The 14,993-nt window shown below is 30.0% G+C and overlaps 1 protein-coding gene across 1 annotated transcript in view; it reads right to left on the bottom strand.

Annotated features, from left to right (window-relative positions):
* The window catches only part of LOC105194106 (low-density lipoprotein receptor-related protein 2), a 75,368-nt gene that overhangs the window by 44,081 nt on the left and 16,294 nt on the right, over positions 1-14,993 (bottom strand). The window contains exon 2 of the mRNA XM_011158837.3: positions 1,534-1,650. Within this exon, the coding sequence (XP_011157139.2) occupies positions 1,534-1,650 (117 nt within the window). The remainder of the gene's footprint in view (positions 1-1,533; positions 1,651-14,993) is intronic.

Here is a 14,993-nt window from a genome sequence, read left to right as displayed (position 1 = left end):
TTTTCATAATTATACAGATTTCTGTAACATTATATAATAGGTATATTCCATGTGTCACTGTGAAATATATATATGTACATATATGCAATCAATGTTCACCGTCCATGCGCAAAAATTCTGTTCTACCTAACATTATTGTGTTTAGACACAGTAATCATTTTATTGTTTATAATATGTATAATAAAAAAAAACAATATTTGAATATATAATAATATAATTGCAAAAATCATTCTTACAGTGTCATTCTTATAATTTTCCATACACATTATAAAATTTCTGCAATTTGCTTAATTACAAATTAAGAAATTAATTTTACTCTTGCATATTATAAATTTAAAAACAAATGGAAATGTAAAACTATTATAGTGGGTCTCAAAATTACCCATTTTTAAGTCAAATTTTTTACAGTGCAGTTTTCATAAACTTACGCAAGTACTATTAACTATTAGGCACCAAGATACTATCTTGACTGAAAAATAGCCTTTTCTTGCTTAATTATATTATTCACAATTATTGGTCCTAATTTCATTTATTAATCATAAATAGATTCTGTGAATTGATCTTAATCGATTTAATTGATTTAAAATTAATTAAAAAAATACTATTTAAGAAATTTTCCCTAAGATTCTCACGTTTATGACATATTTTGCATTAAATGTGTTTAATCAAAGTACATGATTGTTAAAGAACACGTAATTAACCATTTTTGTATTGTAAAACTAGAAATAAATACGACATTGTCGTTGAAATGCATCGATGGTGAACATTTCTTTGAGAATTATTTATATATTACAATTCTTCAAAATTTCTCTGTAATTTAATAATTTTTTAGAAAACTTCTTACACATTTTTATGCAAATTGAAACAATTTTCAAAGGTAATAAAAAATTTTGTATACTTTTCGGTACTTTTTATATAATACATGTAATTTCTAAGATTAAAAAACTTTATTTTGTAATTTCTGAAAATTTATATAAAATTTAGAAAGCTATTTTTCAGAAATCTTTATAAACTTAAGATATAAAAAATTTTTAGAAACATGATATATAAAAATACTGTGAGATGTTTTTCTGAATGGAGAAAATTTTTCTCAGAATTTTTCATTTATCTTCAAAATTTTTATGTAAACAAAATTTCAGAATTTTTTAGAATATTTCTGTATAATTTTATAAATACTTAGAAAATTTCTCAGATTTTTTTATACGAATTGAAACATTTTTCAAAAGTACTGAGAAATGCTATATTTTTGTAGAATTCTGCATAAATATGAATTCTAAAATATTCCAGGATTTCAAAAGTTTCTCATTTATAATTTCCAATAACAATAAAAAATATTCACAGTATTGTTTTCTCAGAAATCTTTATAAATTTAAAATTTCAATAATTTTTAAAATTATTATGATACATTTTATGAGAATTTTTTTCCATAGTTTACATAAAAAAAAAGTTCGTTATCTCAAAATTACGGGAGACACATGTAAGTTAAACATTTTTAGGATTAAATAGATAGATAAAGAGCATGCCGATACTTACGACACGATTGCATTTCATCGCTATTGTCGTCGCAGTCTCCGCGGTAATCGCACACCAGAATCGACTGTATACATTTGCCATCGTTGCACCTGAACATGTTATTCCCGCAGCCATCGCCTGTAACAGAAAGCATAGAGCATGAAGGGATCGGCCGGGAAGCGATATTACTGCCGTGATAGGTGAAAGGTTCAATGCCTGCCGCCGGGGAACTGCCGTTTCTAGGTGTAACCGTTGCAGAAGATAGGATTCTTCTGGGTCTGTTTTTGTGAGCGAATCCTCATCCGATGAACTTTCGCAAGGCGATTATTTCGTCACCTCACCCGCGGTATGTCCGAGATATCGAGCGGGCGAATTCACAATTGAACGCGGTTGTGCAGCAAGAATCAACTTTTCAAGCTCGGAATTTCAGATTTATGTAGCAAATTACTGCTGAATGTGCGTTGTAGAATTAATTATCACAAACTATCAGCGAATTAAAAAAAATTATTTTACTCTTAGTTCGTTTTTAACGTTCTTCCGAAATTACTGTATCTCAGGAATAATATTTAGAGCAAAAATTCTTTTAAATAATTAAGTACATTTAATTAAAGAGGTTCGTCAGAAGTAGTCTCTCATACTTTCAGTTTGCGACTCGATGAACTTTTCAATTCTTCGCGAGTATAAATGTATTTTAGAATACAAATTACTTATTTCGTAAGAATTATCACTGGAATTTTTTTTACTAAAAGACATCGTGTTTATAAACAGATTATTAATATCCCAATAAAAATTTTCTTTTGGGATAATTAACGCAACGATTTAACCTTTCTTTCAATTAGGTACAAAAGTGAAAATAATGACACACATATAGGTGAAGGTTTGACGTTTTTAAATATATTGTGCACTATGAAAAGAGACGAGAATATAATATTTTATACGAGATTTAATTTCTTCCATTAATTACATATTTTATAAATGAATATCTTTTATCCTCAGTGAAAAAGAATATAGTTTTTTTATTCTTAATGACAAGCGGACGATCTGTTATTTTCCGCTAAAAATATGCCTGTCACAAATTATTATTATTATTATAAACTTTAATACGTCGCACAAATGTTTGTATTAATATTAATTAGCGAGGAGAATAATATGACTATGTGATCGATAACACGATAAAATAATAATTGATTGGTATACGGAGGATGCGTCAATTAGAAATGGATATTTTTACAAGACAAAAAGTATTTTCTTTTCCGCGCTTTGTACTTGTAAAGAGAGTGACCAAAAATGTGGAAATATCTAAATGTGTTGCGAACAATTTGTAATTAAAATTCAAGATTATTACAAATTGTCTCCATGATTGAGGTAATAACTAGGTATTTGAGTCTTATAGAAAAGACAGTTCATATTAGGTCATTTAAATAAAGTAAGAACTTTTATTTTTGATATTTCTGGTATAATAAAAAATCATGATTCTTTAAAGTGACATTCAGTAGTCTCCGTTGTTATCGATAACCGGATCCAAACTGTTAATAGTTTACGTGACATTAAGAGTTCCTAATATTACGAACCCACTTTATTTAAGATGCTTTTTTATTTCGTAAATAATCTAATATGAGAAAAATTATATTTATAAGAAAGGAGTTTTGGAGACCATTTTGAAAAAACATTTAAAAATTTTAGTATTATTTTTGTGAAAATATACGAAATGTTAATGAAAATTGAAATAATGACTGACAAACATAATTTAAATAATAAAAACGATAATTTGTTGTTTCAAAAATATTTTTTTAGAATACCGATAAATATCGGTTACAGTAGAATCTTGATACTTAAATAATATTTTTTATACAATTTTGAACACATTTTTTAATTCTTCGATCTGCGCGTTATTGTTGGTATTAAAAGTTTAAAAAATTATATATATATACAGCCATTGACAAAATTATTAGGCACTCTTGCTTTTTCTAAATTTTTTATAACTAAATTGCGTAAGCTAAAAAATAAGTTATAAAAAACAATAGTGGACCAAGCAAACATTAGTTTATGTGGTTATTTAAGAAATAAATAATAACATTTATAAAGATAGTGTTATGTATTTCTTTATAAATTGAAAAAAATTGTTAAACAAATAGGGTGCCTAATAATTTTGTCAATGGCTGTATATGTATACAAAGTTACGTGTTTTTTGTTCACTTTTTTTAAGTTGAAGAAACTTTTTAAAATCGAGCATTATGCAAAAAGCCCAAACGGCTTCTTGAACTGGAAGCGAAAATGAATAATTTGTTACATGTATCCAAGAGAGATGTGTAAAAAGAATGCTTTGAAAGGCATTTAAAGTTTGCTACGCAGCATCCGTGGGAGACGAGATAAGGAAAGACGCGCGATAAGAAGCCATCTTCAGCCTCGGTTATTGTTTGCAGGTGACTTTTGTACATCGACCAATAAGGGAAATTTGCATAACGACGCGGTATTTTTCATGAGTGTCGTTATGCAAATGCGCACCTATTGATATTCGAATACCGTCATCATCGCGAAGCTTGATGCGTCGTTTGAATTATTGGCAATAATGAGCGATAAGAATAAACCCAACCACTACCGAGATGTCAATTATTTAAACCCGGATTTATGGTAATTTACGTTTTCCTGGAAACATTCGTTTATAATGCAAAGCATTGTCACTTTCTGAACAACAGAAATATGCAAAATGATTTACTATGAAAAATATGGAATTCTAATTAAAATAAAGTTGAATCATCTGTAATCTGGAATAGCGTCCATTAAGATTTTTGAAACAATTTTTGAAATAAATAAATGATATAAAATTAATATCTCATATTCTGAAAAAAAATATTTTAAAAAATATTTTAATTGTTTAATAACTAGAACGATAGCACAGTTGCAATAACCATGATAATTCAAATAGCTGATGTATAGGGTATTTGGCAACAGGTGAGAGAAAATTTCAGAAGTAATTCCAGACGATAAGGATAAAAATCAAAAATAAAGACGATTAAGACTACGTTTTTTATAAATGTTTAAATATATGTAAGTAAAAAGTACTGGAAACACATGAATATTTATACAATATATTTAAAAAACAAAATATTTACCAAAATTTTGTTTTTTCTTGATTTTGTAATTGTGATTATCTAAAAATTAAAATAGAAAAGTACTTAAAACATATATTTAAACATATTTAAACATTTATAATTGAAACAAAACCTAAATAGCAATTTTATTATTTTTTTGCTTTGATTTTCGTTTTATTTTATCTAGAATTACTACTAAGTTTTTTCCCACTGTGCCAATTACCTTGAACATAATAATATATAATATATATAATAAATATGTAATTACGATAATATAAAAATATCGATAATACTTTCTAATATTATCACTAAAACTGACTTTGAAAAGGCTACCGCTATAGCCTGAATCTCTGTTCATTACCGTACCAAATAAAGAAGAATAACTTCCAATTGTCCTATTTAAGCTAATGAGCTTCCTTCGACCATATCCTCGCGCCTTCCAAGTTTATTTCGCGCGTTATGAAAGGAAAACTGATCTCCACTTGTAGAAGGACCTATCGCGCGGCGATGGCAATCGAGGCCCATTTACGGAGACTTTCCCATCGCGGGAGGATCCTTGATACATTGTCCTTGGACGAGAAAGCGATCCTGCGACCGCTGTGCAATCGGCTGACAACTGTGATTAATGTTTAAAAAATCGTCACGCTCAGATGAAGCGTGCGATATATATGTAAAATAGGAAATGCCGCATTGGACGAAGTTTTTCCTCCGGAACGGGGAGTTACCTTTCAGATGTGCATTAACTCTTTCGGGTACGCTATAGTAGTACATACATGTTTCAGTGCCTTTAAAAACTCACATCTTTGATAAATATTAAGCTATTTAGTTCGACTACGGCTTGTTTTAAAGAAAATTGTTTAAATATTGAAACTGAAAGATATTGTGATACAAATACAATCGTGAAATATAAAGGTTATTTACGTAGTAAGAACGGAAAGTTATCGGATTAACCGCTGGATATGATTTTTGCAGCATTACGTTCGTATGGCGATTATTTCAATACACCTGATATATGTTTTCTAATGATATTTACATTGTACACGTATAAACATTATTTTCAAGCTTTTCGTTTCAACAATTGGTAACTGTTGATCGAAAAATAGTTTACAGATACGATAAAAGATTTCTTTTTATTTACGTCGAATAAACGATAAAATATAACTAATTACCATCATAGTAAACAATTATATTACAATTTAATAATATTTTATTTCTTGAATTCTTTATTTTTTGTATTTGAAAGGAAAAACATATGTATACATATATCGTACTTCTCAAAAAATTTCGGACTTGAAAAGATCAACACAACGTGTCTAATTTTATTCTTCGAAACTTTTCACAGGGAGAGTTATAAAGGTTTTCGGATCACGTGTTTATTAATTTATCGCTACTTTTGCCGTAATATTACTTCAGTGAAGATCCATAAATCGCTGAAGCTAATGGAGAAAGTGACGAAACAGCGCCGTTTCTAAAACTTCTCTGCAGAGACGAACAATCAATTTATAAAATGGCATTCATGATATCGTAGCTCCTCGTAAATAAGCAATTGGCATTTGAGATCATACGTATGTCGATCGATCATTTTCCACGACGACATTCGTTCAGACACGAGCCGCAGTTCGCTGGATCCGCGAAGGAAAGTGAGGAGAGCACGGAGGAGGTGAGAGCTTAAGGTGTGTAAGTAAGCCACGTTCTGTGTATGTGGGTGCCTCATCATCGCGAGAGAAGAGGCGACTAGAGAGAGATGGAGAAGGAGGGGATGAGAGAGAAAGAGAAGCTGCACGAGGTGAGGAACGGTTGCCGATTAGGGGGAGAGGGACAATGAGAGAAGGAGAGAGAGAAAGAGAGAGAGAGAGAGACAGACGCTGATGGCACTAGAGAGGAGAGCAGAGGAGAGGAAGTGGCCCCGGCTTGGAAGTGCAGCGTTCGTGCCAGGCTGCGCGGCCTGGTACGAGCAGAGCACCGACGGCAGTCGGGAGGGAACGTGCATTGCAGCGTAGGAATGCAAATATCGAAGACGGATAGTCGTCCGTTGATATACGCGTGCTCGAGATTTTTTTACGCGATACTTTAGCATTGTACAGCCCCGGTCTGTGCGGATCGTTAGATCCGCTAAGAGAAACCGGGAAAAACAACCTCCGCATTCACGCAATCAATTTTGAAGATCATATTCTGTAATTTATAGCTCCGCTTCATACTCGATATTCATTCAGAAGCGGCCTGCGGATCTCGTTGCGAAATGAAATAATGAATCAAATCTTATAATACGTATTGTCTGAATAATCCCGTGAAGTATGCCATTTCTTTATGAAGATTTAAATCAAATTATACAATAACAAAGTTATTTTAAAGTAGAATTTTGTGAGAAACAAATGAATTACAAGTTTGTTTATTATTATATGATAAAGTTTATTATCATGAAGATCAGACGAGATGATCATTTTAAAATATTGCAATAACTTAAAAAAACTGATAAACAAACAAAATATATATAAATATCACTGTAATTTATTGTAGAAATGTACAGAAATATTTAGAACTGAATATTAAAGTTTTTTATATTATTTTATATTATTTCTTACACATTATTTTTTATTAAGAGAAAGCTTGTGAAAAGCTTATGATTTTAATCAAATCGTAAAAATAAAATGCTACGTTTGTCATACAAAATTCTATAAAAAGTACAAAAAATTGCGAGTTTGTTTATTATTACTTTATTAACGTATTATAAAGTTTAGATGAGATATCTGTTCAAAATTTTTTTTTACAATTTAGAAAAATTAATAAACAAAAATGTCTAAAATTGATTAGTAAAGTGTTTTATCACATATATGTTATTTTCACATATATATTGTTTATCACTTTATGTTATTTTCTTATATTTTTCACATATTTTCTTATATTTTGCTTTTAGGAATGTTTTGGTTATACAATACGAATTAAAAGTTATTAAAATTTAAAAACTGTATACGGAAAACATTATTATTAAATCAATAATTCATTGTTTCATATATAAGCATGAATATAAATATAAAGACTTCTTGGAAGAATTTATAATCTTAAACAGACATAATTTTGCTTACATAAAGAAAATTCTTTTCTTCGTATAAGCAAATTATGTCTGTTTAAGATTATAAATTCTACCAGAAAAATTTTATATTGTTGCTTATATATGAAACAATGAATAGTATCAAATTGTTAATTTGATACTATTTTTTTCTGTGTAGGCTTCTTTACGTTTATTTTTTTTTTTTTTGCTAATAATCAACAAAAAATTTTAGTCGCGAATGTACGAATTTTGGGCATTTCATGAAACTAGCTTCAAAGAAGAAAACAATGAAAAATTTGATTTATAATAGCTTTTACACGAATATTTATTGGAATTTTATTAGTGTATGTAAAAATTTTCGTTTAATTGATAAATGCTACTTTACCATTAAATTTGTAAATAAGTATGTAATATAATATATTAATATTAATATAATATTAATATAATGTAATATTAATATTAAATTATTATATTAAATATATATAATCATATTGTTAATGTAATAGTATAAAAATAATATAATATATTGGTATAATATAAATATAATATTAGTACAGGTACTGTAAAACACGATTTTACATGAGAATCAAGAGTAAATAAAAAATTAAATAACTTTTAAACAAATAAATTGGTACTCAAATATTATAACGTTATATCAAACAATAATAATAAAACAACCTATAAAATTTTTGAAATTTTGGGTAATACTTCGAGATGTGACACATTCTTAAATCAAATTATAATAACACGTAATCTTCAATGTAGAAAATTCTATGAAAAGTAGGAGGAATTACGAGTTTGTTATTATCGTCTTATGACATTTATTATCAAGTTCAAATGAAACGATCCTTCCATAATTTTTTGCAATTTAGTAAATTAATAAACAAATATAAATGCTCTATATAAATGCCAGCTTATTACAGAAGTAACAACATATTCAGATTTCAAACATATCTATGGTTGTTAAATTTTTTATATTCTTTTATATTTTTTATTTCATTTTGAATTGAAAGCACAAGATCGGCTACATCTTTCATTTCTATTACAATAAAATAAATTTCACTTCAATTTATTCCATTTTACATTCTGTATATTATTCTATACCATATGATTAAATTAACGATAATTGATGCTATCAAATGATTGTTTTATTCGATTGTACAATACGCGCATATTACAACGAAGAGCTTAACGACGTTGGCAGCAAGAATATAAATACGTTAGTGTAACGATTACGAAAGATTACTCAGAAGCGTGCACATATTCATTGATTATTTACTATCGGTCTCTGCATAAACTGCCTGGCTACGAGCACAGGTGTGCAACAGGCTTTAGCAATGATATAATGTATTGTTAAGTAACGTATCAAGCATGCTGTCCTATGACATCGGCACGCAGCGGCAGCGGCGGCGGCGGTGGCGGCGGCGTTCACCTTCGCGCTCGCGTGAGAGGCGGATGCTCTTTCAGCGGCGTCGTTCGTACCAGACGGTGCAATAGCCAGCCGTGTGTACCGCTGCATCGACACGTCGCAAACGATGCAACGCCGTGCATATGACGGAGCCTCGCGCACGCTTTGAGGTCGGACGCGGGGAGTCAGGAATCTCTAGCTGCCGCGCGTCGAAGAGGCCAAGTCCTTCTTTTTTGCCCGTCGACCTTTGTGTCAGACGGAAAGTAGTTTAGATTGTCCTCCAGTATCACCTCAAGCGGATCGTTTCAGCCAAAGATAAGCAGTTCTGCTTATCGATCGAGACATTGTTAGCGTAACGGGGTGCTGCCTACATCCGCCGAGACGGATGAAGGTAGACTTCATTGAAGCATTACGAAAAGCCGCTGTATTTCCACGTCATTTATCAATGCAATTATTCATTGGGACTAAATCAAGGTTCACGGCCGCGAGCTCGGCGCCAAGTGTAGTTGCGGGATTCCTACATTCCGATAATCAATAAGAGATAGGATTCCCAGATAGCAACACTTCTGTCTCCAGAAAACGTATTCTTCTATCGGGCGCAATGACTCCTGGCTTGCGTGCCAGAGCGACGTGTACGCGAAGCAACTAGTGCAGAGAGGAGCGTTTATCGTATATCGTAGTAACGGACGACTGATTGGATTCTTAGTGGACTCAATCAATATCTCGAGGTCTTGTTGCGTAAGAAAAATCTCTTTATCGTTGCCCTACATGCCAGATGAGCGAAGATATTGCAATACGAACGTCGTCGCGGAATTCAACGATGAGCACCTTCTAACTATTGACGTATAATTTTCTTTGCAATTTTTCTCTTCTCTCACATGCTAGGTATGAGGAGAATGTTTGCGATGCCGTGATAGAGAACATGCTGTTGTATTTTGCATGTTAAAAATTATATATAACTAATGTATGTAAATGTGCTATATATTTTATATATTTTTTACATATTTCTAATTCAAATATGTGCATTATATACCTATTTTTTAAACCCGTTATAATATTTTTGTTTTATATAATCGTATAAAACGGAAATATGAATTAAATTAATATAATGTGTAATATAAAACTTGTATTTAGTATTTAAATATTCAAACAATGAACATAATATTTATTGAATATTGAATATTAATATTATATTAATATTTATGTATATATAATATTCATTATATATATATAAGATAAGATTGCCGAAATCGCACCATTTTTGACATAAAGGCTTATAATTAAAAAATTATAAGAAATATTTTTAATTTTCTTACGTCATAATAAAATACAATATTTCTCTTTTTATATTTACTTTTTTTCAGAATTTTATGTATTGTCATATTTTTAAATGACGATTTTTAAGAAGTTGTCAAATAGTGCAATTTAGTCAATTGATCCTAAATCGCATCATAGATTAATATTACTCTTCTTAGAATAAAACGACACTTTTTCTGCTAGATTCTTTTTTCTCGAGTAAAAATGCGTTAGATAAGCATAATTTGATTAATATAGGAAATAAATACCGTAAACTAAACATAATTTTCGTCAACGTTACCATTTTGATAACTTTTCAATAATATTGCAGTAACATTGCTACATTGTTGACAATATTGTTACAATGTATGATTATTATATTTGATTTTATATATAACCACGATCGAAGCAATAGTGCAATTTAGAAGACTGAGACAAGGTGCGATTTAGAACGCTAAAGTATTTTATAAAACTTTTATTTATTTAATTTACAAATAAAAACACAAAGTTATTTGAACTTTATTAATTTAATTTTAATAATATTGTGATTGTTACAAATTATCAAAATTTAATTTATTTACTTTACCTTTTTTACTAGCTAAGAAATATGTTGAAAAATAGCAGCAAAGTTACGATTTTTCTATAAATATTAATAACAAAATTTTTATTTAATGGATGATGATAATGTTATATAGTTCCCAAATAATTTCATAAAAAATGAACAAGTACTGTGGTTGAATTTATACGTGAGACGGTGCGATTTAGGCAACTATCTTATATGTATTATACATATATTGTATATATTTACATATGTACACACACAATATATATATATATGTGTGTGTGTGTGTGTGTGTGTGTGTGTGTGTGTGTGTGTGTGTATCATACGTATATATTATAAGCTGAAAGAAAGAAAAAGATAAAGTGTATATAGAAAAGAGATGAGACTTGAGTTTTTCAGCATCAAAAAGAAATGGTTTTTAAATATATACGCTCTTTTACATACATCCCTCAAATAATTTTTCTAATAATAATCGAAGAGAAATAAGAAGGCACGATTAGGTGCTAGTCAGTTATAGGAGTCGTTGACATGTCCAAAGGAACATCTGAAGAAATTGGTACAGCGCGGCCTGGTTCGCCAATTGGATCACTCAGATCAACGAACGCCGTGCGACACATATATCACCGGCAACCCAGTGTCATTCAGTCATCCGACGTATATCGCACTCGTAGTACGCAGTACAAGGCCATGGCAGACGAACGTTTGATTGATATTCTGGTGAAGAGAAATCTTTCGAAGCTTCTTTGTTTCATAACGCTAATTTTTATCCTTTTTTTTGCACAATTAGGTCAAATAGATGAAAATAATATAGAGCTAGCTCAAAGTTAGATATAGCTTGAGAAGAAATTATACGGAACATCCAGATTAAGTTACATTTATCACCTATTTTCATTCACGAAATTTTGAATCAATTAGGAATATTTCTTTTCAAAATATCTATTATATTTTATAAGATTACAATCAATTATTTTCTATAATTGTTGTGTATACATATACATGTATATTACTTGTATTAAAAGATATATCAAAGTATACATATTTTCGTGTAATTATAATTAACATACGACTTTGGAAATTATAATAAAATTTATTAAATTTAGCATATTAAATTCCAATCGAGAATTGTACGAAGATAATATACAGATTATTGAAATTCTTCATCTGAAAACTAAATCTTTCAATATTTTACATATAAGTAATTCTTTTATTTTCCATATCAGTTATTTGGAAACGAAAAACTCATTGTCAAGTTTAATTTTCGCTTTTATTTTTCAAATACAATACTCTCTTTAAATTTGGCGTTTCTAATTCCTCCACACGTAATTTTATAGACACTAGTGTCGCGCCTTTTTCATATCATAATGGTTTGATAGGTGGTATACATATAGTCCTATGTATATGCATACATATATGCTTGCGTGTATCGTAGTGTGACAGCTTATTGTTAGCGTGTGCAACTGCGTGCGTGCAAAGTATACAGCAATTGAGCAGGCTCGTGCTGCGGTGAAGGTATTCCATTTTGTTTTTCCGCTCTTATCGCTTCACAAGGGCGGTCAAAATTAGAGAAATTCTAAATGGAAGGACTCTTTGTGACATAAAATAGACATCTTCGTTAACTGCATTCTGTAGTCGATTATGATGTCTTGTTCTACTGAGTGAAATAGATAAAAGAAATCGTACTTAAGATATATTTTTCTTTTTTTATCTAGTAAAATAGGACATAAACGTCGTAAATGGAGACCATTACTTTTTATCTGTTAAAAAAGATATATAGGTATGTATACTCGTAAACTAATGGTTGTAAAAAGAATTTCAAAATCATGGAACTTCTTTCTGAATGGGTTTAACCAAAATGTTTTTAAGTATACAATAAGAATGTTTGATAGGAAATATTTAATAATGTTGAAACATTTATTCCGCGTGTGATTATTGTAAAGAACACTGCAAAGAGAGAAAATATTTGGGATTTTTGAGACTATAATGAATATAATTAAATGTTAAAATAGTTATGATTAGGTGTATTTTTATACTTATTATTGTTATAATCTTAGTAATTTGGGTAATACTATAGTATATTTCACTATCTAATAATATTACCCAACGATAATATTACCCAAATTAATTACAATTTATAATTATTTAAAATATTTATCATTAAAAAATTTTTAATATATCAATTATAATCATACAAATTATAAAATTATCTAAAATATGAATGTATTTTGATATATCTCTTTTAATATAAATAATATAAGTATACATACAACATATACACACAACAGTTTGTAATAATTCAATAAAAAAATATTTAATTATAATTTTATAAGAAAGGTATATTTGAAAAAATAATATTCCTAATTTTAATTCGCGATTTCTTGTATGAAAACAGGTGATTAAATTCATTAAATACCAACTTTATCACAATTATAGTAATTGCAACTACTTTTTGTTAATGTAACATATTATGTATTATTATTATTATTATAGTAATTACTATAAAAAGTTGATGCTGTTAATCATAATTGTTTTAACATTCAATTATAATCACAATATGAAATACTTTTTTTCTGGTTGTGTAAATTATCTTATTAAGAATTTACGTGGATGCAGTTGGTACGCAAAGTTTCACGAAAACGTGCGCTTAATGTGCAGCGAATAGTTAAGAGTACATCGACACGCGAGGTACAATCCCTAAGCCGATTGTGATACAGAGAATTAGCGAAACGTTTAAGGTGATTAACGCTTGGCGTGCTAATGCACGAACGTCTGGCTCGATACACGTCAGTGAACGCAAACGCCATTTTTCTTTCGAATACTTTCCTCCGGCAGAAATCGACGTAAGCGGCGGCCTGAGCTTAACTTCAAAACGGCACTGCGAACGGACAACAAAAAGATACACCGCTATGCAGTTATAGGTATGTATTATGAACAAACATCGTTTTTACCCGTGTAACTCTTGCAAAGTAAATGGAAATTGAAAATTTGAAATGTGTTAATATTTATACTTTAAATAAACTACATCACTATGAAAGTTGTGCGAATAATATATTTTTAAGAATATATTTTCATAATTTTAATTCCTCTATTATAAAGAATTGAATTATTTTAAAACAGTGACAATAATCTTGATTTTTTTTTTGTACAAGTACTTTAAGAATTCAAGATGATTTGTGCAAAGTTTTATCGCGATTCTGAGATTAATCATAAATCTCTGAATAAACAAATAAATAAATTTTATTTATGTACAGAACAACTAATCTCTACATCGCTACACAACTTTACGTAAATCATCTTGAAAATACTTAAAATACTTATATTTAAAAAATTCAGGTTTCTGTTATTATAATTTAATTATTTCGTTGGAACACAATTCTATTTTTTATTGAAATTATTTTTGATCGAGGTTCCAAATCGCCACTAAATTGTTTATACCTTTTTCGCATGCAACTTAGAACAGTCCGTAATGTTTTCATTATTTTGAAAATATGCGTGATACGTAATCTTTAAGCTTCCTTTTAATTAGCGTAATGCTGTTCGGGGAAATAAAAATTTCATTCTTCGTTGAGTTACATCTCGACTCGTTCAACGCACGGAGGAGAGATCAAAAACACGCAATTACAAAAGCATGAAATAAGTGGTCGGCAGCTATTAGTTATCATTAGCGTATTATGTGAAAACGGCTGTTTTAAGTGGACGCTGAGCGATCCACTGACGTTAATTAATGCGCTTGAGAAGCGATTTTTTGGTGGAGGCAAGGATGTAAGCAGGTCTTCCGCAGAAGACCAAAATACGCCACGTTCGCAGATAAATGAATAAATCAATCACCCGGTTGGCTCCATCACCCATGGTTAACAAACGAAATTATTTTTCTTCGGGTCACCCGGTATGACGAGCGGACACGTCGTGTTTGCGGCGATATATCGCCGAGCGATTTTCGTGTGACGCTCCGAAGCCATTGACCTTCCTTCATTTCTGTGCCACTTTGTACGGCTAATTCGATTACGCGCGTTGCAAATTATCGGGCGCCTCGTATTCTTATCGGGAAGAAATCTCGCGTAATCTGATTCGCATAAT

This window comes from Solenopsis invicta, chromosome 13 (assembly GCF_016802725.1).
Source record: "Solenopsis invicta isolate M01_SB chromosome 13, UNIL_Sinv_3.0, whole genome shotgun sequence".
Classification (NCBI taxonomy): Eukaryota; Metazoa; Arthropoda; class Insecta; order Hymenoptera; family Formicidae; genus Solenopsis; species Solenopsis invicta.
This window is presented reverse-complemented; position numbering and strand designations above follow the sequence as displayed.